Here is a 23,814-nt window from a genome sequence, read left to right on the forward strand (position 1 = left end):
GCGGAAATCCCACATGATTTTTTCCCCTCCTTTGAGCTCGCTTCAGCCCAGACAGAGCGAGACCTTCGCGTTTTCTTTCCCCTGTCATCGCATACTTTTCTGTTGGCCTTCCTTTTACTGGCTGGGTTGACTTGTTGCTTATTCTTTTACCTTCCCTGCCACTCCCTTCGTTTTACCGCTACTTAAAAAAGCTTTGTTTTCCACCCCTCTGTCCTAAGCAACCATGGCGGAGCGTTACATCCCCGAGCATCGTCGCACCCAGTTCAAGGCCAGAAACCAGTTCCGGCCCGAAGAACTCCGTCGTCGTCGTGAGGAACAGCAGGTTGAGATTCGGAAGCAGAAGAGAGAGGAGAACCTGTCCAAGAGGAGAGGTATTCAGACCCGGGATGGTGGAATTGGTGTTGGGGGCGGCGTGGCCGCCACTGAGAGCGACGATGAAGCCAGTGCCATCGAGAGTGAGGTATGTGCTATTTTCCCCTACTCTGGTGATCTTGTTCTCTTCCCTGTGTCCTATTGCCCTTCTTTTCCAAGGGAATCTGCGAGTTGTTTACCATGCCCCCAACAACGAACTTTTTCACCGCCCTCTTGCTTTTTTTCCCCTGCATATCCCAGTTTGTTCGCGTCATGAAGGCACGCGATCATCCGGGGGATCCGTCGTGTCGGGCAAACATGTTTACAAGGATAGACTGGCTAATTATATGTTTTGTAGCTCAATGTGGAACTTCCGGAGATGGTCAAGGGTGTTTTCTCCAACCAGATTGAGTCACAGATTGCCTGCACAACCAAGTTCAGGAAGCTGCTCTCCAAGGAGCGCAACCCTCCCATCGAGCGTGTTATCGAGACAGGTGTCGTAAGCCGTTTCGTGGAATTCCTCCGGTCCGCGCATACTTTGGTTCAGTTCGAGGCTGCTTGGGCCTTGACCAACATTGCCTCCGGTTCTGCCCAGCAGACCCAGGTTGTTATCGAAGCTGGTGCTGTGCCTATCTTCGTCGAGCTTCTGAGCAGTCCTGAACCCGATGTTAGGGAACAGGCAGTTTGGGCATTGGGTAACATTGCTGGTGACAGCCCTCAATGCCGTGACTTCGTTCTTGGTGCCGGCGCCCTCCGTCCTTTGTTGACCCTCATCAGCGATGGCCGCAAGCTGAGCATGCTTCGCAACGCGACATGGACTCTGAGCAACTTCTGCCGTGGAAAGACACCGCAGCCCGACTGGAACACTGTGCGTATACCTACACCTTATGAGAATCTTCTCGCCTAGAAAAGAGGGTCTATTGCTAACATGATATGTCTGCACAGATTGCTCCTGCCCTCCCCGTTCTTGCCAAACTCATTTACATGCTTGACGATGAAGTGTTGATCGACGCATGCTGGGCTATCTCCTACCTGTCTGATGGTGCCAACGACAAGATCCAGGCCGTTATCGAAGCCGGCATTCCTCGTCGCCTGGTAGAACTCCTCATGCACGCCTCTACCTCTGTCCAGACTCCCGCCCTCCGTTCCGTTGGTAACATTGTGACCGGTGACGATGTCCAGACTCAGGTGATCATCAACTGCGGTTCTCTCCCTGCCCTTCTCTCTCTCTTGAGCTCGACAAAGGACGGTATCCGCAAGGAGGCATGCTGGACCATTTCCAACGTGACTGCCGGTAACTCTAGCCAGATCCAGGCGGTCGTCGACGCTGGAATCATCCCCCCATTGATCAACTTGCTTGCCAACGGTGACTTCAAGACCCGCAAAGAGGCCTGCTGGGCTATCTCCAACGCCACCTCCGGTGGTCTGCAAAAGCCCGACCAGATCCGCTACCTTGTCTCTCAAGGATGCATCAAGCCCCTCTGCGACCTTCTTGCTTGCCCTGACAACAAGATCATCCAGGTTGCTCTCGACGGCTTGGAGAACATTCTCAAGGTTGGCGAGATGGACAAGGAGACTGCCCAGACTGGCGACGCCCGTGTCAACCGCTACGCCCTGTTTATTGAAGAGGCAGGCGGTATGGAGAAGATCCACGATTGCCAGAACAACGCCAACGAGGAGATCTACATGAAGGCATACAACATCATCGAGAAGTACTTCTCTGATGAGGAAGAAGCTGGTGGTGATATTGATGAGATTGCTCCTCAGCAGACACAAGCAGGGTTCACCCTTGGAACTGCTCAGCAACAGCCTGGCGGATTCAACTTTGCCAACGGCGGTGATTCGATGGATATGTAAAATTGGGATTCTCAATCACAATTTAATTTCAACGTTCAACTCTTGCCGTTGACTTGCTGCTTTCAGTATGCTCTTCCCTCTGCTATATCTATTCTGGCGGTGCCGTCACTTGAGAAAGTTTCCTCAACCTCCGGATTCGTGGAGGCTCTGGCACTCGACTCCATCTCGTGAATATCTGACCGATTACAGAGATGGTTTCGCACATCCAGTCTCGGCGTCTTTTGATACGTTATTCTTATTCGTGGTCAAACCCCTGATTCTCTGCCCTGACTTTTGAGATCAATCTATAATTGCTTCCTTCGTCCCCATTATGCCATGAGATCATTTCCCCCCTTATGACGATAGATTCGTGTATCATGCCCATCATGTATCTCCCCATTCCCCTCATCACGCCATCTGCCCCGTAGCATCATCCCTCATACACTGGCGTAATTGTTAGTTTCCCTAACCCCTTTGCTTTATTGGTCGTTGCGGTAGTCTGTTTTCTCGAGCCCTGGCGTCTGTTGTCCTCTGCCTTTTACTCGTTAAGGGACTGTTATTAATGGCTGTCCCTGGAAGTTGCTTGGTTCGGTGTCTATGAAGCAAATAAATAAAAGTCCAAATGCTCCACGATCATTGCTTTTACTATTTACCAGTCACGTATACATGGATCATCAGAAAGAGTAGTAAGCAAGTCATCAACAAATTGAAGCAAGTCCGTGGATATATACAGGGAATCAGCCTACAATACCCATACATAAACGACGCAAACCAACACCCGTGAAAAATTAAGAACAGCGATTAAGAAAACATGAAACGAAATAAACGAAATGTGCCATTGAAGAGCGAGGAGTAGAAGAAAAATAAAAACATAAGTCATCAAGGACAGCTGATCTATACCAGGGGAAACTGTTAGCAACAATCCGTGTATGACACCGAGCCAGGGCAGCTTACAGTCCAGTTGGGGAGAATGTTTTGATCGAAAAGAAAGACCGCCCTTAAACGAGAAAGGGGAAAAGAAAGGCATCAAGTGTTCTGTCTTACTCCAACTCCAATCAATCACCCATAACCTCATCCTCATCTGGATCAGGAGCAGCGGTATTGTTGTCATCCTCGTCACCGTTTTCTTGGTCTGCATTTTCATCTTCAACGAGCTCTTTTGCCCGCAGATCTTCCTCCTCGTCCTCCTCCATCTCATTACGTCCAGCAGCACCGTCTTCCTCATCTTCCTCGTCATCTTCTATCCGTTCAGCGGATTTCTGCTCGTTCGAACCCGCGTTCCCGTTCTTGGTTCCGGCAGTCTTCTTGCTCTTCGAATTCCGAGACCCAGCACCACCCCTTGGCTTACGCTCACCAAGGAACGACAGGACTTCACGGTAATTAGGGCCCAGCCGGGACTTATGCTGCACCAATTTCTTCTTCAACTGTCCCTGCTGCGACCCCGACGCATCAATAACGCGGCCAATAATCGCCAGGACGATCTTGCCGGTCAACTCGCACAGACGCTGTTCAGCAAGGATAGTCGACCGCAGACGCTCACTGTCCACCGATTCTTCATCTTCATCAGCGTTGGACTCGTTCTCCTCGTCGTCGGAAGGCTCCTTCTCGACGTCTTCGTCTGAGGTCGGCAGGTCGTCTTCGGCGGGTTCGAGGGGTTTGCGGATTTTCTTGGCGTAGGTGCGTTCTGCTATCCCGTGGATCTTGGCGATGAGTTTTTGGGTGTCGGTGTTGATTTCGTGGACGAGGCCTTGGGTTTGGGTGAGGGTGTCTTCGTCGTTTTCGGCGGTTTGGCCGGCATGGCGGAGGGTGCCGAAGAGGGTTTGGAGGTCGAGGAGGCTTGTGGTTGCTGTGAAGCGGATGTCGTCTAGGCTCGTGCGCTTCTGCATGATGGAGACGAGGGTTTCGGCGAATACTTCGCGGCTCTTTGCCAGGGCTTCGAAGTAGGCTGTTGTAAATGATACTTTCCCGGCGTTCAAGGCGGTTGCTAATGACTGCACCTTCCACATGAAGAAGAACAGTAGGGTGCGGATGCTGTTGATTACCAACTCAGTCTCAGCCTTTGCAGCGTCCTCGTCTTCCTCTTGGCCGCGGAGACCACGCTTAGCAAGGTGGATGAGGGTGTTGAAAGGTGCCTCCAGGGTAGATTTCTTCTTGCCCTTAGAACGAGAAGATGGTGCTGTTTCCAGTATTTGCGTGCAATCAGTTACGCTGGCAAGATTCGAGACTCTGGTGACTGTGTTGATGAGTTCAGTGAGAGTACCAGATGGAAGAGAACTTTCATCTTGAACTTCTTCGTTCTGGGATAGGGTACTAAGTGCATCAATAATATCGTCCCACAGCTCCTGGACCTTGCTCTCCAGCGCTTCCTTCATGTCATCGGAGCTTTTCGCATGCAAGAACGCAACGCTGGCTTCGGTCAGGACATCTTGGTCTGAATGTGTGAGGAACTGCTTGTTGATATCATTCAGTAAAGCGGTGTAGGCAGTAGCGTCCTTTTGCAGGTCCTGGATCTTGTCGAGATCAACGAGGTGCTCTAGTCGCAAAACAGCTGAAGCAGCCTCTGGCACTGAACCGAATTTGTTCAGAAGCTGCGGAATGATCTGCGCAAGGTTGTGTGCAATCTCCTCTTGCAACTCGGGTATCTTCTCAGTCAGCGCCTTGACCTTCCGTCCTCTCTTGTCGATATCGGACTTGGAGACGTCAACGACCCGGAGTTTGACCACGCAGCATAGAACCTCCAGCAGGATCACCTCCTGCCCTTCCTCCATCTTGTACAGGCTTCGTACTGTGCCAGCAGCGTCATCGTCCGTTGCCTCTGCGATCTGCGAGTGGTCGTAGAGAAGGTAACCGGCCAAAGACTGCCACTGAGCCAGCTCTTCCAGGTGAGGATAGATGGCTTCGGTTGCGAGCACAGAGCGCGAATCTATCGAGGTACCTGATAATGCGTCTCGTGATGTTACTACAAGCCGATCCGGCTTCTGGTCGTTCTCCTGGCTATCGTAGCTTTGAAGCATATCGACCAAGCACTTGAACTTGACCCATGAGCGTTTCGGGGATGCAAAATCATCTTCATCTTCATCACCAAACAACTCATTAATTTCGTCGCCAAGTTCTTCGGTGGTGGAATCGAACACATCATGGACATTCGCGACGAAGAAACGACCAGCTGCCTTCCGAACTCGCGGTTCTGCGTCAAATACAAGTCTACCCACGACATCAACATCACCAGGCTCAATCAGACCGGCGTCCCGAATGAGATCAAGCAGTTCCACTGCTGATGCGCGCACCACGACATCCGCATCCTGTGCCGCCATCTCCACCATGCGCTGGCGGAAGCGTTCCGTAAACGAACGCAGACCAGCAATATTGTCTTTATTTTCGTAAAGAGTCCGCAACTGCTCCACGACCACGGCACGCGTCTGCGCAACTGGGTCAGATAGAATCCAGCCCAAGTATCGCAGGAATTGGCCCTCAAAGAAATATTCTCTGTAGTTGCGTATCCACTGTCCCAAGGCTGACATGCATTCGCAACGGATGCGCGGGTCGATATCCCGGTAACGATGGACGAAGACAATGTTAACGCCGTCCTTGAGGAACTCGTCAACCATCTCGAGTTTCTTCTCACCCTCTTCGACGGACGTCTGGATGGCGTCAACCCGACCTTGGTTCACTGACTTCTTCTTCTTTTCACTCTCGACCTGTTTGCGCGAAGTCGAGACGCTAGTCATAGTCTCGCGGGCAACATCGCACAAGGTGTTCATGATTGCAAGGGAAATAACGGTCGATGTGTGTCTGAAGGGCCGGCATGAGGACGTGGACAGAGCAGAAATCCAAATTTGAATGTTCTCGAATAGGTTCTCATCGCTGTATAGAACCGACGAATGGTGCAATGTCTGGACCAGAGCGGCGAAAAACTCTTCCAACACCGGCTGGAATGCCCTGAACTTCTTGGCTTTAGATATCAGAGGATACTCCGAAATTCCAAGTTGGTGATATTGAGTCTGCAAATCATCAATGCGCATTGGTGCATTGTCAACATCTTCGACTTCGGATGTGTCGATCTCCAAGTCGGTTCCGGTGCACCTAAGCATCAAGTTGACCATATCACGCATAGCAGTCGACTGATCGCGTTGGTAGCGGGAGAGCCAGTTCGCGGCGACCGTATCGGACGAGTTTCCTTTACCAAAGACCTCCGCTGATAGATAGTTAGTAAGGATACAACCCACGCAATGCAAGAAAGCAGCATACCGTATAAACCGCGCTCACCAGCAGCCAGACTGGGTCGCACCTTCGGCTTCCTGGGACGTGACACTGTCCGTTTCCCGTTGGCAGCAGCCGGCCGTAGTGCCAACTGGCCACCAATCCCATTACCAGCTACCTTGACCTTCTTCGTTGTCCGAGGTTTCGCTTTCGTCTTCGGTGTGGTAGACGCTTTCTTGGTCGACTTCTTGCGCGCGGCGCGTTTCTTTTCACGGAGTTCCTCCTCGTCTGCATCTTCCTCGTTGCTTTCGGATTCCGACGCGTCGTCTACCTCTTGGTCTTCCTCCTCTTCGCCCGCATCTTCGTCTTCCCCGGCAGCATCACGCTTGCGCTTAGATCCGGTTCCATCTGTATAACTTTGGGATAGTAACTCGGGCTTTCGCGTCGCTCGACCGGATTTTCTTCTGTCTGTTGTTTGTGTGGAAGTGGGATCTTGGGTCATGTCCGCTTGGGAACTGGAGGGACGCGATTCATCCTCCATTTTCTAGTATCGCGAGATGGTCGTGCAGTTGAATTCTAAAGGTACATAAATCCCTAATAGAAGCTATCTGTCAGTATTCAACATCATTATCAGTAGATTATGTCATGTGTTCGAGTAGTTACCTTTTCTTTTCCTTTTCAATGCAAACAACGCGACGCAAAGAGCCGACTCGAGGCTCTACTGTGTGCGCGCGTCTTGTGTGACTCGACTGGTAATTGAAAAGAGCAGCAGTCAAGTAAAAGACCCTCGACAATACTTAGAGTCAATTACTAACCCGAGCGTCAACAAATGACTCTGACAGCGGCGTCAAGGCGGGACTTCGAAGAGGGGAGATACTTGCTTGGAACGGGCTCCGCTGGGACGCGCCTGATGCCTGAGGCGTGATTAGGCAGCAGATCACGGGACTGTAATTTACGCTGTAAGAGAGTACAATACAAGTGTAACGATGACTGATCATCTGACTGTTGCCAAGTCCGCTTTGCCAAGACCGGCCCTAAATAGTATGCGGAGAAGGACCTTCCGGAATCGGGAAAACCCCACGCCGATGCAGCAAAACCATGTTTCCCATTACGGCATGGAAAAGATCAAGACTCACAGCCAAGTCTCTAAAGCGTTTCACGGCCACAGTCGCATCCCCGCTCAGAGCAGGTCAATTTCTTTTTTTGACGCATTCTGGACCACTCATTCACCGTCTGCTGAGTTTGTGCGCTGTGGAAGTGCGTTGTTCGGTCAGCGGTGCGAGGGCAAAAAAAAGTGGCGCTCATGACGTCCTTTTATACAGCAATTTGCTATTTCGGTTGATCCTCAATATTGAGCGTTATGTTGCTGCAGAACGAACTATATATTAGCCACGGCCCAATTCTGTCTTTCGTTAATCCTTTTTCCTCGAATTGTGCAAATACGATCAGATTTATCTGCGAACAAGTACCGAACTGATTTACCGCCCAGTATGCCGATAAAATCACCCTTCGAGACAGATATCGCTAAGGCCGGGCATGGAGAGGTCATTCTGGACCTTCTTCCTCCGTCGATACCGACTTTGACCACCTTAACCTACAAATACCCTCTCAAATTGCTTGCCCGCACACCGGGCTTCGTGCCTCGAACCTCCGCGCAAACATGCCCTTCTCGACCGGTCCATCTATACCTCCTCACATACGGTGGCGGACTGCTCCCGGGGGACCACATCGATGTATCGATAACATTGAAGGAGCGGACAAGGATGGTTGTCAGCACACCACAAGGAAGCACCAAGATTTTCAAGACAGAACCTACGGCGAGCGTCAAGGGGCAACGGGGGACACCAGCACACATAGCAACAGACATGAGCCGACAGATGCTAGATGTCCGGATTGACAATGAAGCTGCAATTTGCTACTTACCGGATCCTGCGGTACCTTACAAAGACAGTCGCTACGAGCAGGTCCAGACCTTCACCGTAGACGGGACGGCCCCGGATAGCAAGAGGGGCAGTCTATGTGTCCTAGATTGGGTGACGGAGGGCCGCAGCTCGAGAGGTGAGACCTGGGATTTCCATTTCTGGAAAGGGAAGAATGAAGTATGGTCAGATGACGGGTCTGGGTCGAAAAAACTGCTGCTGCGGGACTCGATCATCCTGGACGACGAGTGCGACGATGCGGAGCGAGATGCCGACAATAGCCATCCCAATCTGATTCGGGAACGCACGCATCCCCATGGTATCGTGGGGACGCTGATCCTGTACGGCCCCGTCTATGAAAAACTAGCGTCATTCATCTTGCACCGCTTTACAACACAGCCGCGGATTGGAGCGCGCAATTGGTCAACGTCTGTGTCGCCAGCCAAGAGTGCCACAGAGTCGTATTCGAATACTACCAACACGAATGCCACCTGGACGGCGGCCCGTGTGAGGGCAGGATTTACGCTGGTGAAGTTTGGAGCGGCTGACTTCGAAGCTGCTAAAACCTGGCTTGGTGACCTCCTGCGGGAGGAGGGTAGTGTGGTTAGGGAGTTTGGGGAAGAGGCGTTGATTTGCTTATGATGGATGGGCTAGGATTCTCTTCTTTCTTGTCTTTTTAATAACCTTTTTTTATTATTTTTTTTTTTTTTTTTTTTTTTTAACCATTCTCCCGGATGGAGATGGAACTGTGGCTACGAGTGACGGAACTCATCATACCCCATGTCGTTTCAACATAGCATCAGACTCGATTGAGCAATGCATCATTATCATATCTTTACCATATATATACAAAAAGCTAGTAAATCTGTACAGCCAAATCTAAGCAACTAGACCCAGCAATCACCACCAATCACCCACTTTAGGCGTCCACTCCTTCTTCGTCGCACTCTGCAGATCATCAACGTTCAAGATATCCACACCCTCATGAACTAGAACCCTCCAGATATGATTCCTCAAGCCTCGAGGCCAGCTAGGCAGTCCCCAATACCGCACCTTCAGCCCGCGACGGTGCGCACCACGAATCTGAGCCCGGATGGAGTCCATCTGCTGCGCGGTAAGGTGGAAGGGTCGCGGGAACCCGATTGTGTCCTTGAAGGATGTGGAAGCGTAGAAGCTGTTTGTGTAGTTGAATGCGTCGGGCGTGATATCGGATGGTGTACTAGAGAGGCCTTGGCCAAGGTTATTGCCGTCTTGGACGGCTTGCCTCTTCCTGTCCTTGGTGATGCTATCCTCAGCTAGAAAGTCGAGTGGCGCATCGAAGAATATATCGCGATAGCTCGAATTCGCGCTCACGAGATCAAACGGCGCATTTCCCGTCCCAACAACAGTAACAGGTCCATTAACAACCTCCTCCCCATTAAAATAAGTAAGATACCCCCGCTCCCTCAACGGCTGCAACCCCTCAACCACACGTGGCCAAGTAAGCGCCCCATCCGTCTTAAAATCAACAAGCAAAATAAGCGTCTGCCCGGGATCCGTATCAAAAACCCCATTCCGCGGCTGATCGACACTCTCATGGAAACCCGTAATCGGATTCTGCCGGTCGAGGATCTTCACTAGCGGATCGACGTACATGCTCCTCAGTGTGCGCTCGGGCGTGAGTGAGGACGTTGTGTGCCCGACGTAGAGGTCTTGGTGGTCGTTTTGGTCAATGAACCAGACGTCTGCTTCGACGCCGATGCAGCCTGCTTGTAGGGCTGAGAAGAGGGGGACGCGGCGCCAATAGTCATTGTGGGAGTGGCAGCCGACGGGGGTTATGTCGCGCGAGATGTCTGTCGGGTAATACGATCCGGGTGCGTCTGTGTTGGGGTGGTGGTCTGGGTTTAGCCAGTTGGTGGCGGCGCGGTCGAATTCGTCGGGGAAGAACGAGTAGGCGAGGCCAAAGAGGATTGACACGAATTGGACGATTCCTCTACATTTATGTCCTATGTATTAGCCTAGGTTCGCATGTATTCTGGCAGGGGAGAACTCACAGCATGACGAAAATACCCACGAGGAGGGACAGAAACCAGCGGAGTACTCTAAATTTCCCGACTCGTCTCCGCGGACGTTCAATCAACCGCTCAGAGGAGTCAGAGGACGACAACAAAGGAAGAGCATCGTCAGTGTCAGATTCTAAGCTCTTGCCTCGTGAAGAAAACGGCGCGAAGATCCCTCTGATCCTCATCCAAGGAGTCGGTTGACGACCGGACCAGCGCAAATCCGATCTTTTCGGCTCGTCGCCCACAGGCGAATCCGCCATAAATGCCGGTTTATCGAGACCCGCAATGTCCTCGCGATCCTGAAAATCGTCTATTTTTCGGATATTATTGGAAAACGTCGCGTGCGACAATGAGCTGCTGGGGTTGTCGGAAAGTGAACGACGGCGAGGCATCCCGGGCCATGATATTCAATGATGGCGTAGTGAGTCGTCGAGTCAGAGATTTCTCTCGGAGCAACTCTTTTATTTCAATGTCTGCGAGAGAAGAGAGGATCCCCAGTCAATCCCCTTGCTGAATGCTTCTCCATCTCCTCGAGTAGTCGGAGAGGCAAAGGATTCGTCAACTCCCATGGATCAGTCGGAGGTTTCCGTTTCTGGAAAGGGCAGGAAACAGCCAATGCATTCGAGCGCGTGCAAAGATTAGGGATTTATATTGGAGCTTGAGCAATCTAGAACACGGAGATGTAACTGGGGCACGAAGTAGTATACTCCGTAGTGTTGTAGCGACTCGTCTGTACGGCATGTTGTATGAGCACTCAGAAGACACTATCAGACCAGAACAGAAGAAAAGAAAAGACAAGACAGTTGAAACTGATTATATTCCTCCTTCTTATTAAATATTCTCTTCTTTATTTCCTTCCTATAAAAACGACGTTGAAATACGGACTATAGGTCCCTGTCCTTATCAGATACGATTAGATCTGCGACCGCAGAAAAAAAAAAAAAAGAAAAAAGAAAAAAGCCTTCCAACAACGACCACCTCTAAGCACACAACACCACAACCACCACAATGCCTCACAAGCACAAGAGACGCCAAAATGACAAGTAGTAAGCTGCAATCTAATCCAGTATATATCTGCGCATGCTTTTTATTAACACGCATCCCACCTCCCGCAGCCTCCACGACCTCCCCCCGTCACTAGTCGCAAAACCTCTCCCAGCCCGAGACCCCAGCGCCAAATCCAAAGCCACCGGAAAAAAGAAGAAGGAGGAACAAGAAAAGCTAAAACGGAAATATGAAACCAAGCAGAAGGCCGGTCAAGATGATACCCCGCGAGCATTCCGTCACTTGATGCAAATCCAAGAACGCGCGAAGCAGAAGCAACAACCGGCCAGCACCAAGACAGACAACGCAGAGGGCGGCAAGAAGAAGAGAAAGAGGGGTACAGAGGATAGAAAGGAAGATTCGACACCGAAGAAGAAGTCTGGTGCGGCTGCTGCTGCTACTGCTACTGCTACTGCTACTGCTACGGATGCCAGCGCAACCGCCGCAAAGTCTGATATCCAAGCCGGCCCGAAAATCCTCCCTGGTGAGAAATTGTCCGACTTCTCTGCACGAGTTGATCGTGAGATGCCGTTATCCCTGATGAAGCGGTCCGAAAAAGCCCCCGCAGGCGACAATCCCAAGGTCCGCGAACAGCGTTTGACCAAGCACGACAAGCGTCTGCGCCGGCTGCAGGCACAATGGCGCGAGGATGATGTGAAGATCCGCGAGCGCGAACAGGAAGAGCGCGAGGAACGGGAGGCGGAAATGGAGGACCAGCTTGAATTGTGGAAGCAGTGGGAGACCGAGGCTGGGAAGACCAAGGCGAAGAAGAAGGCTGAGGCACAGAAGAAAAAGAAGAACAAGGGAAATGCCACTGCCGGTGATGATAATTCGGACGACGACTATGATGGTGCAGATCCTTGGGCTAAATTGAACAACCCGGAGCGCATGAATAGGCAGACAAACCCTCAGGATGTCGCGCAGGCGCCGCCACAGTTGACGAAACCCAGAGAGATCTTCAAGGTCCGTGGTGGTGCCAAGGTCAATGTTGCCAACGTACCGACTGCTATGGGAAGTTTAAGGCGAAGAGAAGAGTTGGCCGATGAGAGAAAGAATATTGTGGAGGAGTATAGACGACTTATGGCCGAGAAACGACAATAGCGCTTCCCTTCCTTCCTTTTTTCTTGTTTTGTTTTTGGGCGCATGTTGAGAAGAGTACATTTGCATCTCTTAATTTCTATGCAGGAAAGAAAAAGTATTTATGCTGCTTTTTATATACAATGTACCTAATACCCCATAACACCAGGTCCCAAATTAAAGAGGACTTTTCTGCTATATCAAAAAATCACAACACAACCCTTACTCTTTCTGCAAAGACTTAACATAGTCCGCAGCCTTAGCCTTAATCTCCTCAACCATCTTCTCATCACCACCCTTCTCCTCGAAATCAAGCCACTTCTTGAAGAAGAACTTCGCCTGCTTGGCCCGGAGCTTCTTGCCCGTACCAGCCGCAACAGCGCCCTTCTGGATACCAAGAACACGCTCGAACAACCGTCTCACCTGCTCAGTATCGCCGTTCTTGATCTCCAGATCCAAGAGGATGTTCCACAGGTCGATCTTCTTGGGGAACGAGGACAGGAGACCTTCGAAGACGGTGCGGCCTCGCTCGATATCGCCGTTCTGAGAGCGGAACTCGAGTTGTCCGAACTTGGAGGTCGTTTCGACGTGAGTGTGGGAAGGAAGGGACTGGAGAGCGCGGGGGAGGAGAGCACGGCCACGGTCAGGGGCGGCCATGGAGTCGAAGAGGAAGGAAGCGTAGTTGACGAAGAACTTGGGAGTAGGAGAGATCTTCTTCTTGAGAGCGATCTGGAAGAGGTCTTCCGCTTTCTGTAGGACAATCTGTTAGAATTTGATACTTTGCAAATCACATATACAGGGTATATTACCTCGATCTTTCCAGACTGGATGTAGATGCTCGTCATCCGCTCGTAGATCTCCTGGGTATCGTTGTACTGGCAAGCACGCTTGAAAACGTCGTCGAGGGTATCATTATCACCATAGGTGTTCTCCAAGTTCAGCAGTGCCACCCAGATGTTCAGCTTCTCAGTGTCCTGTCCGATGGTAATGGTGCGAAGGGCCCGTTCGGCAATTTCCTTTGCCTTCTCAATCTCACCCAACTCCAGCTGGAAAGCCATATACCTCAGCCACAAGAGCGACGAGTTAGGCTCACCAAGCAGAAGTCGTTCGTAGTCGGCTACGGACTGCGGTCCATTTGCGTCGAGTTCGCCGGTACGGTCAACCTGGATTTCGGGCTTGCGAGACTTCTTCTTCTTCCGCGAGCTGTCGTCTTCGCCTTCTGAGTCGGATGCAGCTGCTTCATCTTCGTCGTTGTTGACGTTGCCGCTCCAGTCAAAGCCGCCGTCTCCGAGGCCGCCTGTCTTCTTCGACGGGGCGTCCTCCATTTCTTCGTCATCGTCTCCTTCACTCTCCTCGGAGTCAGAGCCCTCACTGCCATCTTCAAGATCGACACCTCCCATCGAGACATCATCTTCCTCGTCCTCGTCCTCGTCACTTTCGTCGTCGCTTCCTTCCACCCCAGCGCCGCCGAAGCCATCGAGACTCACGCCATCCTCAGAGTCGTCCTCTTCCTCTTCGCTGCTCTCAGCATCCTCAGCATCCTTGAAGTACGAAGCCTTCAGGCCGAATGAGATTTTCTCCTTCGCACGGTCGATCTTGAGGATCTTGGCCTTCACAACATCACCCTCCTCGTACAGAGACCGAGCATCCTCCACCCGCTTCTCAGCCATCTCGCTGCGGTGGCAAAGACCGCTGATTCTGGCGGAGTTGTCGATATCGATAAATGCACCGAATTCCTCGACCTTGCGGACTTTACCGGTGACAATCTGGCCAGGCTTAAGATCGCGAAGCGTAACGGGGGCCTTGTAGTTGGGGTCCAGGACAGAGTCCTTCAGACTGATTTGCAGTTTGTTCTGCTCGGGGTCAACGAGCGTGATACGACCCTTGACAAGCTGGTCGACCTGGAAAGCCTCCTTCCACTCCTTGAGGTAGGAGTCAGACAGGTCAGAGATACGGACGTAAGCAGTAACGTCGTGGCTCAATGCCACGAACAATCCGTTGTCTGCAACTCTGCGGATAAAACCACGAACGACGTCGTTCACCTTGAGTTCCTTCATCGATGCGAGTTCACGGTCCTGGACCGGCAGCGACGAGCTGAGAACTCTCGATGGCCGGAGAGACAGAGAGACCCTCTTGTTAGCCTTGTCGACTCCGACAACACATGCGCGGAGCACCTCGTTCTTGCGGTAAACGGTTGGGTTGGCCTTCTCGTAGTCATCGGCCATATCGACCAGGTTGATTGCTCCAACCACCGTGTCACTGAGCTGCATGATAACCTGCTTCTCGGTAGTCTTGGTGACTCTGCCTGGAACAACCATGCCCACAGACAGATCGTCAAGCGAGAGCTTGTCAGAGCTCTTTCTGGCAGAAAGATCCAAACGGCCCTTCTCGGTGTCAACGGCTGTGACGTGAGCCTCAATAGCAGACCCGATAGGGAAATGCTTGTCGATATCTGCCACAAGCGACAGGTCGTCGGATGCATCCATCAAACGCATTCTACCGCGTACGTTCGGCGACAGGTTAATCCAGAGCGAGTCGTCGGCAATGTTGTTGATGAAACCAAACCATGAAGAGCCAACTTGAACTTGCTCCAAGTTGAGCGGCTGAGGGTTGGCGGCTTGTAAGAAACTGGGCTTGGTGGAGAGTTCGTAGACGGGATATTTGCCGGTACGGTGGCTGACGGGGAGGAACTTGTGGTTCCGAGCGTCGTGAACACCGAGAATTCGAGCGGAGATGACTTCCTTCTGGCGGAAGTTTCGCAATGGCTGCTTGTGGTCCTTGATGTCCTCCCACTTGTCGAAGACCTCGGAGACGTCAATACGACCCTGGATGTTTTCCGCGAGTTGAACGTTGACCTGCGTTGCTTTGACCGACTGGACCTTGCACTTGACGATCCGACCAAATGTGAAGTCAGACATAGTTTGAAGACCCTCATCGACGGCGTTCGCGACGGCAACGTTGTCATCGGAAGCACGAGGCTCCTTCGCTTTCTTAGGGGTAGGCTTCTTGGGACCAGCGCTAGTCGCCTCATCCGGCCGCATGCTCAAAATGAATCTCCGGAAATCGGTGTCAATAGAGTGAACAGTCGCCGTAATGGTCTGAGAGACAGCCATGCCGAACCCAGGCTTGGTAACATTCTCCTCACTGACAAGACGCTTAGGGACCAATCCAACCAAGCCACCCAGCATCTCAACGAAGATACCGTCGAAGGTAATATTCCGAATGAAACCGGTGACTTCAGTGCCTTCTTCGAGATCTTCGAAGTCCTCACGGAGACTGCCTTGCTTGGCAGCCTTCTTCAGACTAGCCTTGCTTGTGACTCTGATCAACCGGTGGGCCCGTTGAATGTCCAGTACAAGAAGCTCATTGAGCTTCTGGCCGACGCGAACCTTCGAAAGCAACGAGCTCTGCTTGGAGGTAGATCCGTCAGAGACATGGTGAAGGTCCAACCGAGCCACAAGACCAAACTCGTCAAGTTTGAGAAGGGCATCGTCACTGGACTTCTCGAAAACAGTACCTGTAACAAGCAATCCCGGGCGAATGTTTTCAAATGCCTTCTTGTAAGTTTCCGTGAATGTGGAGGGATCCTTGCACGATACTGTCAATCTGCCAAGAGACACGTCGACACTTAAAGCATGAACGCTGAGCACCTGGCCCAATCGGAAATGCTGGGAAGGGTCCTTGATATAGGCTTCACTCATTTCAGAGACAGGGAGGAAAGCCCGGACGGAGCCATAGAATTGAACAACAGCACCGTGGGGCTGAATGTTCACGATGGTTCCAGGAGACTGGGCACCAGGGACGATATCCTTGTAGTCCTTCCAAATGGCAGACTCGCTGTTCAACAGACTCTTCTTCAGAGTCAACCGGATCTGGCGTTTTTCCAGGTTGACGGACAGAATCCTAGCCGAGATAGTCATACCCTCACGGAATTTCTTTTCGGGGAACTGAAGGGCAGCATCCGCGAGATGCATAGACGGGACGAGACCCGTGACACCATCAGCCAAGGACACAATCAATCCATCAATTCCGTTAGGGCCAATCAATAGCTTCTCGACCTTGCCTTTCACGACAGCGCCAATGGTCACATCTTCGAGACGAAGGAACGGCTGGTCAATAACCTTGCGTTCAAACGAAAGCAGGTAAAGGTTGTCGAGAGTATTATAGCCGACTACTCTTGCCTCGTGCGTGGTGCCGAGCTTGAATGGTCCTTTTTCAGCGGAGACGCTTTCTGTGTTGCCGTCTGACAGACGTGAGATGTGAATAAATCCCGTGTGCTTCGTAGACCCAATCTTCACGTAGACACCAAGGCCGGGGTCCACCTTCACCACTGTTGCTTCGGGCACAATTGCCGAGATAGCCGGCGCATCCTCAGACGAGCCAGGTCCTTGGTCATCGGAGGAGAACTTGATGACATGATCGAGCAGCGAGAATCCAACCTTGAATGGCTCGGATGCGGGGAAAGTACAGACAAGACGTCCCTTGACCTTTGCGCCAGTGCGGTATTTCTTCGTAAGGTCTTCCTTCAGCGAATTTCCTCCAGACTGGACCAAATCCACTGTTGCATCCAACATGCCCATGATCTTGCCCACCAGCCCGGTGGGTGTGACATCCATCACAAGAATTTCAGCTGCGGTACCGGGAAGGAAAGAGTTGATCGTAGGCGCAGTGCTGAGATAATGCGACTTGGTGATGGACCCCGTATTCCGGAGGTTGGCGGATAGCTTGAAAACATTCCCGCTAGCGTTCTGGCCAGTCACCATACACAAGAAAACCGCTCCTTCTTTGATGCTCGAGTACTCCAACTTGCGGTCAATCTCCTTGGAGGACATGAAACCCTTGACATCAGAGCCCTCAATACCCAGATCCATGATCAGACCGTGGTCTTCCACACTCACAACCGATGCTTGAACGGCAGTGTTCTCGACGAGATCTGACTTGGACAGCCCGGAGTTCGCTTGCCTTGGGTCGACTGCAAGCTCAATGCGCTTCTTATTCCGAGAACTAGGATCCGTCGGGTTGCTCCCGATAGATACAACGTGAGCCCGCAGGTATTGTCCCAGGTAGAAGTAATTCTTCAAATCCAAAGAGTCCTCGTCGGAGTCGTCGTCGGAATCGTCCTCGTTGTCGTCCTCGTTGAGAAGCTTCTCAATCTTCTGTTCCAATCCTTTCGAGACAGATGTCAAGGGAACATAGCCGGTAAGGTTATTAGGGAGCGAGAGAGCGATGTCGTGGGCATTAATACTCGAGACCTGACCCAAGATCATAGACCCAGGGACGATACGCTTTTCAAATTAGCTTCAATTATGGAACCGAGCATTGTTTCGTGGGCATACCTTGAAGTTCAATCCTTCAACTCGAACACCCTTCTTCTCGGAAGCTTCCTTGTCTGCCTTCTTCTTTGCCGCCTTGGTCTTACGTTGCTTGCGAGGCTTCTTCGCAGCATCATCTGCGTCACCCATGTCGACATCATCATTTCCTTCATCGTCATCATCCTCGACATTGTGCGATTTCTTCGAACCTCTCTGCTCAAACAGAACATCCTTCTGTGCTTGAATTTGAATCTGCTTGCGTTCAAGAGGCGTCAAGACGCTCGATCCACCACGAGGGAAAGCCGGTTCGTCGTCGCGCAGAACAGAAAGATCCGTTGGCTTCGAATCCTCCTCCGATTTCGACTTGGTATCGTCCGAATCGTTGGTCTTTTGCTTCTTGTTGTCCTTCTTGTCTGCTCCGAAACGTGCGCGCTTCTGGGTTGTTGCTTCCTCGGCAACATTGCCCTTGCGCTTGATGGGCGCCATGATAATTCAAGTTTAAGAAATTCGAGACTCTAGCGCAGACTCTTTGAGCTGCTCCAGAGCTCCAATGTTGAATGGTTTTATGTACAGGCGCAAAGAAGCGTTCGAAGAGAAATGAGGAAAAAAAATGTTACCGCCCGCACATGAGACCCACATTGTTATTCACGTGATCCTTATCGATAAACGCTCTTTAGAATTATGTATGTCTCGAATATACATCTGCATAACCACCTTTCTTCATGTACCTTAGTTCAGTCCTCTTCCGTCCATCTTTCTATGTATGAAAGACCATACTTCGCGTACTTATAACAATGGCTTTGGAATTGACCTAGAAAGTAGTATTATTGGCTTTGTAGACTCGGATCCGCGCCTCACTCAACGTGCCCATCTCAACAAAGATTACCGAGTTAGAGGTACCTTTCAGACCTATCACTTTTATATGCTCTACTCTGTACTTCGTGCTCCGTAGGCAAGATAGAAAAAGAATGAGTTGACAAATTGGGCTTAATTAAAACGGAAGTTCTGTCTCGGGCCAACATTCTCCCATACCCGTCTCATTACAGTACTTGCGCGCGAAGTTCGCGTCCGCACGCGATCCCACGCGAAAAAGGCCCACTGGCGCCCCAAGAATCTTGAACTTCTCTCCTATTCACTCTTGCCTCTATGATGCTCTTGAAGGTCTTGCTATTCGCGGCACACCATGTATACCGGCCATGATCTCCCTCAAATCCCTCAATCTGAACCTGTCTTTCCTCCATCTTCGCAAGAGCCCCCGTCCTCACCACCCTCGATAGCTTCAGATGTCGGTATCCGACGCAAACCAAAGAAACCGCCTCCGGTCACCCCTCGGTCATTTCGGAAGTTCTTCACGCCTCGTTCGATCCTCAGCAGCGGAAACAATGGAAGTGTGAAGACGAATCGTCAGGCATTGAAGACGCTGAGCTCTCCGGCGATCAACCGCCTGGGTCCAGCCTTTGCAAGGGCATCCAAGACGACTGCCAGCCGATCAACTCCGAACGAACCAGCACCAGCACCAGCACCAGCACCTTCAGGTCTAACACGAACGCCTAGCACGAAACGAAAACTCTCCTTTTCGTCCATCGGGTCGCCGCTCCAGTCGTCGCCGCTGAGAAGAGTTCGGATCAGTGCACCGGTTCAGGAAGAAGAGATTGGTGTATCAGTCAAGGAATTGGAGGCTGGTGGTGAAGTGCAGGATGATGAGACGACTTCTGTCGTTGCGGAAGAGGATCCTCCCAAACCAATTGCTCCTATCCGTCGATCGCAGGCCTTACAAACATCTGGGGGGTTGTACATGCGAAGTGTGTTGGGACCACGGGCGAATCGAGTGACCATGAGAGCCAATGCTGGAGCTGGTTAGTTAACTCCATACGCACGAATCAGGCATATCATTCTAACTGTGTTCCAGGTTGGCAGGATTTGACATCAGACTTCTATTCTCGCCCAGACGACATCCATGCGTGCGCCAACTACGCCGGCGATCGGCTCGCCCTTCCGTTATGTACTGCATCTTGCAATAGTGAGTATCTTATTGAGTCACCATTTAGGGCTCTTTAACTGACCCTACCAGCGAATTCCCTCGTTGCAGTCGGTTATGAAGAAGGGGGTGTCCGCTTGCTGGATTCTGCGAAAGACGACAAAGACGGATTCTCTAACGCATACCTTACATTCCGCCCACACATGAACGCACTGATGGACCTCGAATTTTCCTCGGATGACATGTTATTGGCAACCGCCTCAGGGGATCAGACGGGACTGGTTATCGACATGGCTACACAGAAGCCGATATACTGTTTATCGAACCACATCTCTTCGGTTAAACGAGTGCAATTTCAACCAGCTTCCAACAACAAAGTTCTTGCCACCTGCAGTCGCGATGGCAATGTCAACATCTGGGATTTGCGGTGCAAGGGCTTCGAAAAGCCCTCTTTGCAAGTTCAGTGCTCACTCGATTCCGACTCGGAATACCACGCCACTCCCACGTCCAAAATGATTTATCCCCAGGTTCTGAATACAATCCATGGTGCCCATTCTGGGATGTCTCAAGGGTCTGCTTCCGACAAATCAGAACTTCAGCTTGGCCGTTCCGACATTACTGTGACCTCCCTCGCGTTCCTCCCTCCAGGCCGCGAGAACCTTTTCGTCACGGCTTCCGAAGCCAATGCATCTGTCAGGTTATGGGATATCCGTACTGCTCATAGCAACCGTCGTGGGCGTGGCGTCCTTCCGGTTTCTACTACTCAAGAACCGGACAGCCATGTCAAGTACAGGCGCTTTGGACTTACCTCAATGGCATTTAACGGAGATGGCTCGAGACTTTACACATTATGCCGGGATGGCACAGTTTACGCGCACTCGACATCGCATCTCATTGTAGGACATGCACCCGAGCTCTCTCTGAACAACACTCGTCCACGGCGCTCAGGCGGCTCAGACAAGGAAGGTCTTGGTCCTCTGTACGGCTTTCGACACCCACGCCTACAAGTGGCTTCTTTCTACCTGAAAGTTGGAGTCCGAAAACCCATGGGCGACAAGCCAGAGATGCTGGCCGTTGGAAGCAGCGATAATTGCGCCGTCCTATTCCCCACCGACGAGCGTTTCCTCCATTCCTCCTCCACCCAGAACGCAGATACCGAGGACTGCGACTCCCTTCCACCCACACCTCGTTTCTCCACCCCTCGCTCAGCTCTCCGTCGCAGCTTCTCCGGAACTGGCCCGTACGCAAAGCTGGAAGATACAGTGCCGATCTACAAATCCGGAACACCACTCGTTGAAGGCCACAAGAAAGAAGTCTCCGGCGTCTCGTGGACAGCAGACGGTGAACTGGTAACTGTCAGCGATGACTGCAGCGCCAGATGCTGGCGTGAAGGGTCTGATGCGCGTGACCTCCGTACGGGAGGTGAGACAGAGGGTAGACGGTGGCATTGCGGGTGGGCTGATACTAAAGATTCAAATGACGATGAAGCTGATGAATAAACACAAATACCCCCAGGGATTGGGATCTCTTGTTTTGTTTTCGGGTGATTTGTTCCGACTAATTTCGGGTTCGGGTTTATACTTGTGAGCATTTGGGGCGCTAGGGCATGGTTTTATTTTATTTTATATTTAGCAGGGCGTTTAGTTATTCGTGGGAGTTTTGTGCTATTGTTCAAGCGGGATACATTGCATGTTGAAGGTACTCGATGCATGAGATGGAAATACACATACAGATGTCTACTTAGTTTTGGTTCAATACATGAACATTGGAAGCAATTACTGTTGGCCAAAATTCGTATAAGCTTGACCTCGAGAGACATGGTTTGTAGTGTTCACTGTTGTAGGGTTGAATTACTGCCAGCTCCAAAGTACGTACAGGCCTTGTATATCAAATTCAAATGTATACTCGTGAATAAAATTTCTTTTCTTATTAACCCTTCCATCTCTTCTATGGTCGCCTCCCCTAACCCACAGCATGATTAAAACAAAGTAATCATCAACCAAAAAATGCACATGCACACACAGTCTCCCCTCTCCTTAGTGGTGTCCATGTCCGTCATCCTGCTGCGGCTCTGGGTCCAGCTTAATAATCGTATCGATACGCATGATGGAAATGCAAGCCTCGACAGCACTCTTGAGCTGTTTGATCTTGCCCATGCTAGGTTCGAGCACACCAGCCTTAAGGCTGTCGTGGACCCGTCCCTTCATCAAGTCGAGACCGTAGTTCTTGTAGGTCTTCTTCTTGGCGATGGCCTTCTCTTCCTCGTTGGCATCGCCTTCCTGTACGCGCTGCGAGAGGGCGTGGCGGACACGGAGCTGAGCGACGAGTTCGGAGGAGTCCTTGGCTGCGTTGACAGCCAGGGTCTTGGGGACGACGAGGAGGGATTGGGCGAATTCGCCGATGGCGAGTTGCTCGCGGGAGCCCTGTGAGATTCCCTGTTAGCAACGTACATATAGGGAAAAAGGCCATTGTTATACGTACCACTGTGACGGCAAATTCTTCAAGGTAGATGTGAAGTGCTGTCTCGACGGCACCACCGCCAGGGACGATGCTGCCGCTCTCAAGAGTACGCTTGACGGCGCACAGAGAGTCGTGAACTGAACGCTCCATCTCGTCCAAGCTGAAGTCGTTAGGTCCACGGAGGATGATGGAAGCTGCTGTGTGAACCTTGGTTCCCTTCACAAGGATACACTCATCATCCGATACCCGCTCCTGGACGACTTCCTCTGCATGTCCCAAGTTGGATGCCTCGAACTTCTCATCTCCGTTGAGATCGGAGAGGGTGCTCACAAGAGTAGCACCGGTAGCCTTGGCTATCCGTCGAAGGTCCTCCTTCTTGCATCTCCGCACGGCCATAGCACCCCGCTCGACAAAGAGCTTGAGAACCATGTCATCGATACCCTTAGTGGTCATGACAACATTGGCTCCCGACTTGAGGATCATATCAACCCGCTCCAAGACGATACCAGATTCTCTCTCACGGATCTTTTCTAATTGGTCGGGGTCATCCACGGTAATCTGAACACCAAGCTTCATCCGCTCCTTCTGCAGGTTCATATCCAAACAGGCAATCTTCGCATCGGTAACCCGGGTCGTCATGGCTTGGGAAGCAACAGTACAGTTGAGGGCGTAGCCGTTGACGAGGACCGATTCAGTCCCACTCTTTCCGTGCGCCTTGAGGAGGTTGACTGCCTTGACGGGGTATTTAATTTCGTTCTTCTGGTTCGTTGACTTCACCAAAAGCATAGCATCCACCACCATGTCTGCGAAGAAGCCAGAATCGGCCCCAATGATCTTGCTGGACATCGACGTTTTGGCAATACTAATTAAACTGTCTCTTCCGAGGGCCTCGACCTTTGCAGTGACGTTTTCGTTCATGTACTTGACTGCTTCTCTGAGGGCTAACCGGTAGCCATTGATGATGGTCGTAGGGTGTATCCGGTTCTTCATCAGCTCGTTCGCGCGTCGTAGAAGTTCGGCAGCGATCAGAACAACAGACGTGGTTCCATCTCCGACCTAGCCATCCAATTAGACTTATATATCCAAGAAAACCATCTATTGAAACCCACCTCCTTATCCTGCTGCTGGGCCAGATCAACGAGGATCTTGCCAGCTGGATGCTCGATGTCGAGAAGACTGAGGATAGTCGCCCCGTCGTTGGTCACGGTAACATCCTAGAAGGATTCCACATGTCAGGAAAGATCCAAAATGTCCAATATAGAGCCAGGGGCTCGAAGGTCCTTACACCTATATCATCCACCATCATCTTGTCCAAGCCCGAGGGACCGAAAGAACTCTTGACGACATTTGCAATGGCCTGGGTTGCGAGCACTATCACGAGTCAATTCAACGATCGAGCGATTCAGGCAATATCATCGTTACATACCGTTCTGCTCGCGGACGTCCGCACCGGTGATTTTCTGCCCACCCAAGACTGTGCGAGTTGGTCAGTTTGATAGATTCGGAGCCAACACCTGGCGAAGTGAGAACTCACAGAGAGTGTCCGCATTCCGCGGCGCCTCGAAGATACCTGCCATAACTGCGAAACAGACGGA

General features: G+C 51.5%; 9 protein-coding genes across 9 annotated transcripts; 5 read left to right on the forward strand and 4 right to left on the reverse strand.

Annotated features, from left to right (window-relative positions):
- The first annotated feature begins 465 nt into the window (after positions 1 to 465).
- On the forward strand, positions 466 to 2,407 carry ASPGLDRAFT_718859 (karyopherin alpha). Its single transcript, XM_022549580.1, has 3 exons — positions 466 to 1,219; positions 1,297 to 2,317; positions 2,381 to 2,407. Exons 1-2 carry the CDS (start codon positions 731 to 733, stop codon positions 2,206 to 2,208), a joined length of 1,401 nt encoding a protein of 466 aa, XP_022405223.1. The 5' UTR covers positions 466 to 730; the 3' UTR covers positions 2,209 to 2,317; positions 2,381 to 2,407.
- Positions 2,408 to 3,076: 669 nt separating this feature from the next.
- On the reverse strand, positions 3,077 to 6,456 carry ASPGLDRAFT_718963 (cohesin subunit IRR1). The gene is made up of 3 exons (XM_022549582.1): positions 6,436 to 6,456; positions 3,142 to 6,382; positions 3,077 to 3,081 (listed from the first exon to the last, which is right to left on the reverse strand). Exon 2 carries the CDS (start codon positions 6,297 to 6,299, stop codon positions 3,243 to 3,245), a length of 3,057 nt encoding a protein of 1,018 aa, XP_022405224.1. The 5' UTR covers positions 6,300 to 6,382; positions 6,436 to 6,456; the 3' UTR covers positions 3,077 to 3,081; positions 3,142 to 3,242.
- Positions 6,457 to 7,232: 776 nt separating this feature from the next.
- ASPGLDRAFT_718844 (uncharacterized protein) lies at positions 7,233 to 7,871 on the forward strand. The gene has a single exon (XM_022549578.1). The coding sequence runs from the start codon at positions 7,374 to 7,376 to the stop codon at positions 7,692 to 7,694; it is 321 nt and encodes a 106-aa protein (XP_022405225.1). The 5' UTR covers positions 7,233 to 7,373; the 3' UTR covers positions 7,695 to 7,871.
- Positions 7,534 to 9,027, forward strand: ASPGLDRAFT_42126 (urease accessory protein UreD). The gene has a single exon (XM_022545548.1). The coding sequence runs from the start codon at positions 7,878 to 7,880 to the stop codon at positions 8,946 to 8,948; it is 1,071 nt and encodes a 356-aa protein (XP_022405226.1). The 5' UTR covers positions 7,534 to 7,877; the 3' UTR covers positions 8,949 to 9,027.
- Positions 9,028 to 9,068: 41 nt separating this feature from the next.
- On the reverse strand, positions 9,069 to 11,188 carry ASPGLDRAFT_42127 (uncharacterized protein). The gene is made up of 2 exons (XM_022545549.1): positions 10,340 to 11,188; positions 9,069 to 10,278 (listed from the first exon to the last, which is right to left on the reverse strand). The coding sequence occupies exons 1-2, from the start codon at positions 10,738 to 10,740 to the stop codon at positions 9,207 to 9,209; spliced, it is 1,473 nt and encodes a 490-aa protein (XP_022405227.1). The 5' UTR covers positions 10,741 to 11,188; the 3' UTR covers positions 9,069 to 9,206.
- A 168-nt stretch (positions 11,189 to 11,356) lies between these two features.
- Positions 11,357 to 12,493, forward strand: ASPGLDRAFT_116765 (uncharacterized protein; the record flags this gene model as incomplete). The annotated part of the gene is made up of 2 exons (XM_022539804.1): positions 11,357 to 11,394; positions 11,464 to 12,493. 2 exons carry the CDS (start codon positions 11,357 to 11,359, stop codon positions 12,491 to 12,493), a joined length of 1,068 nt encoding a protein of 355 aa, XP_022405228.1.
- A 198-nt stretch (positions 12,494 to 12,691) lies between these two features.
- On the reverse strand, positions 12,692 to 18,267 carry ASPGLDRAFT_116334 (putative rRNA biogenesis protein RRP5; the record flags this gene model as incomplete). The annotated part of the gene is made up of 3 exons (XM_022539765.1): positions 12,692 to 13,219; positions 13,279 to 17,754; positions 17,806 to 18,267. 3 exons carry the CDS (start codon positions 18,265 to 18,267, stop codon positions 12,692 to 12,694), a joined length of 5,466 nt encoding a protein of 1,821 aa, XP_022405229.1.
- A 660-nt stretch (positions 18,268 to 18,927) lies between these two features.
- ASPGLDRAFT_163016 (WD40 repeat domain-containing protein) lies at positions 18,928 to 21,546 on the forward strand. Its single transcript, XM_022542527.1, has 3 exons — positions 18,928 to 19,637; positions 19,691 to 19,801; positions 19,853 to 21,546. The coding sequence occupies exons 1-3, from the start codon at positions 18,965 to 18,967 to the stop codon at positions 21,256 to 21,258; spliced, it is 2,190 nt and encodes a 729-aa protein (XP_022405230.1). The 5' UTR covers positions 18,928 to 18,964; the 3' UTR covers positions 21,259 to 21,546.
- Positions 21,547 to 21,795: 249 nt separating this feature from the next.
- ASPGLDRAFT_116673 (chaperonin-containing T-complex alpha subunit TCP1) lies at positions 21,796 to 23,796 on the reverse strand (the record flags this gene model as incomplete). Its single annotated transcript, XM_022539796.1, has 6 exons — positions 21,796 to 22,182; positions 22,241 to 23,275; positions 23,329 to 23,433; positions 23,505 to 23,590; positions 23,646 to 23,693; positions 23,754 to 23,796. 6 exons carry the CDS (start codon positions 23,794 to 23,796, stop codon positions 21,796 to 21,798), a joined length of 1,704 nt encoding a protein of 567 aa, XP_022405231.1.
- Positions 23,797 to 23,814: the final 18 nt, after the last annotated feature.

The sequence above is a fragment of the Aspergillus glaucus genome (genome assembly GCF_001890805.1).
Source record: "Aspergillus glaucus CBS 516.65 unplaced genomic scaffold ASPGLscaffold_2, whole genome shotgun sequence".
NCBI classification, from domain to species: domain Eukaryota; kingdom Fungi; phylum Ascomycota; class Eurotiomycetes; order Eurotiales; family Aspergillaceae; genus Aspergillus; species Aspergillus glaucus.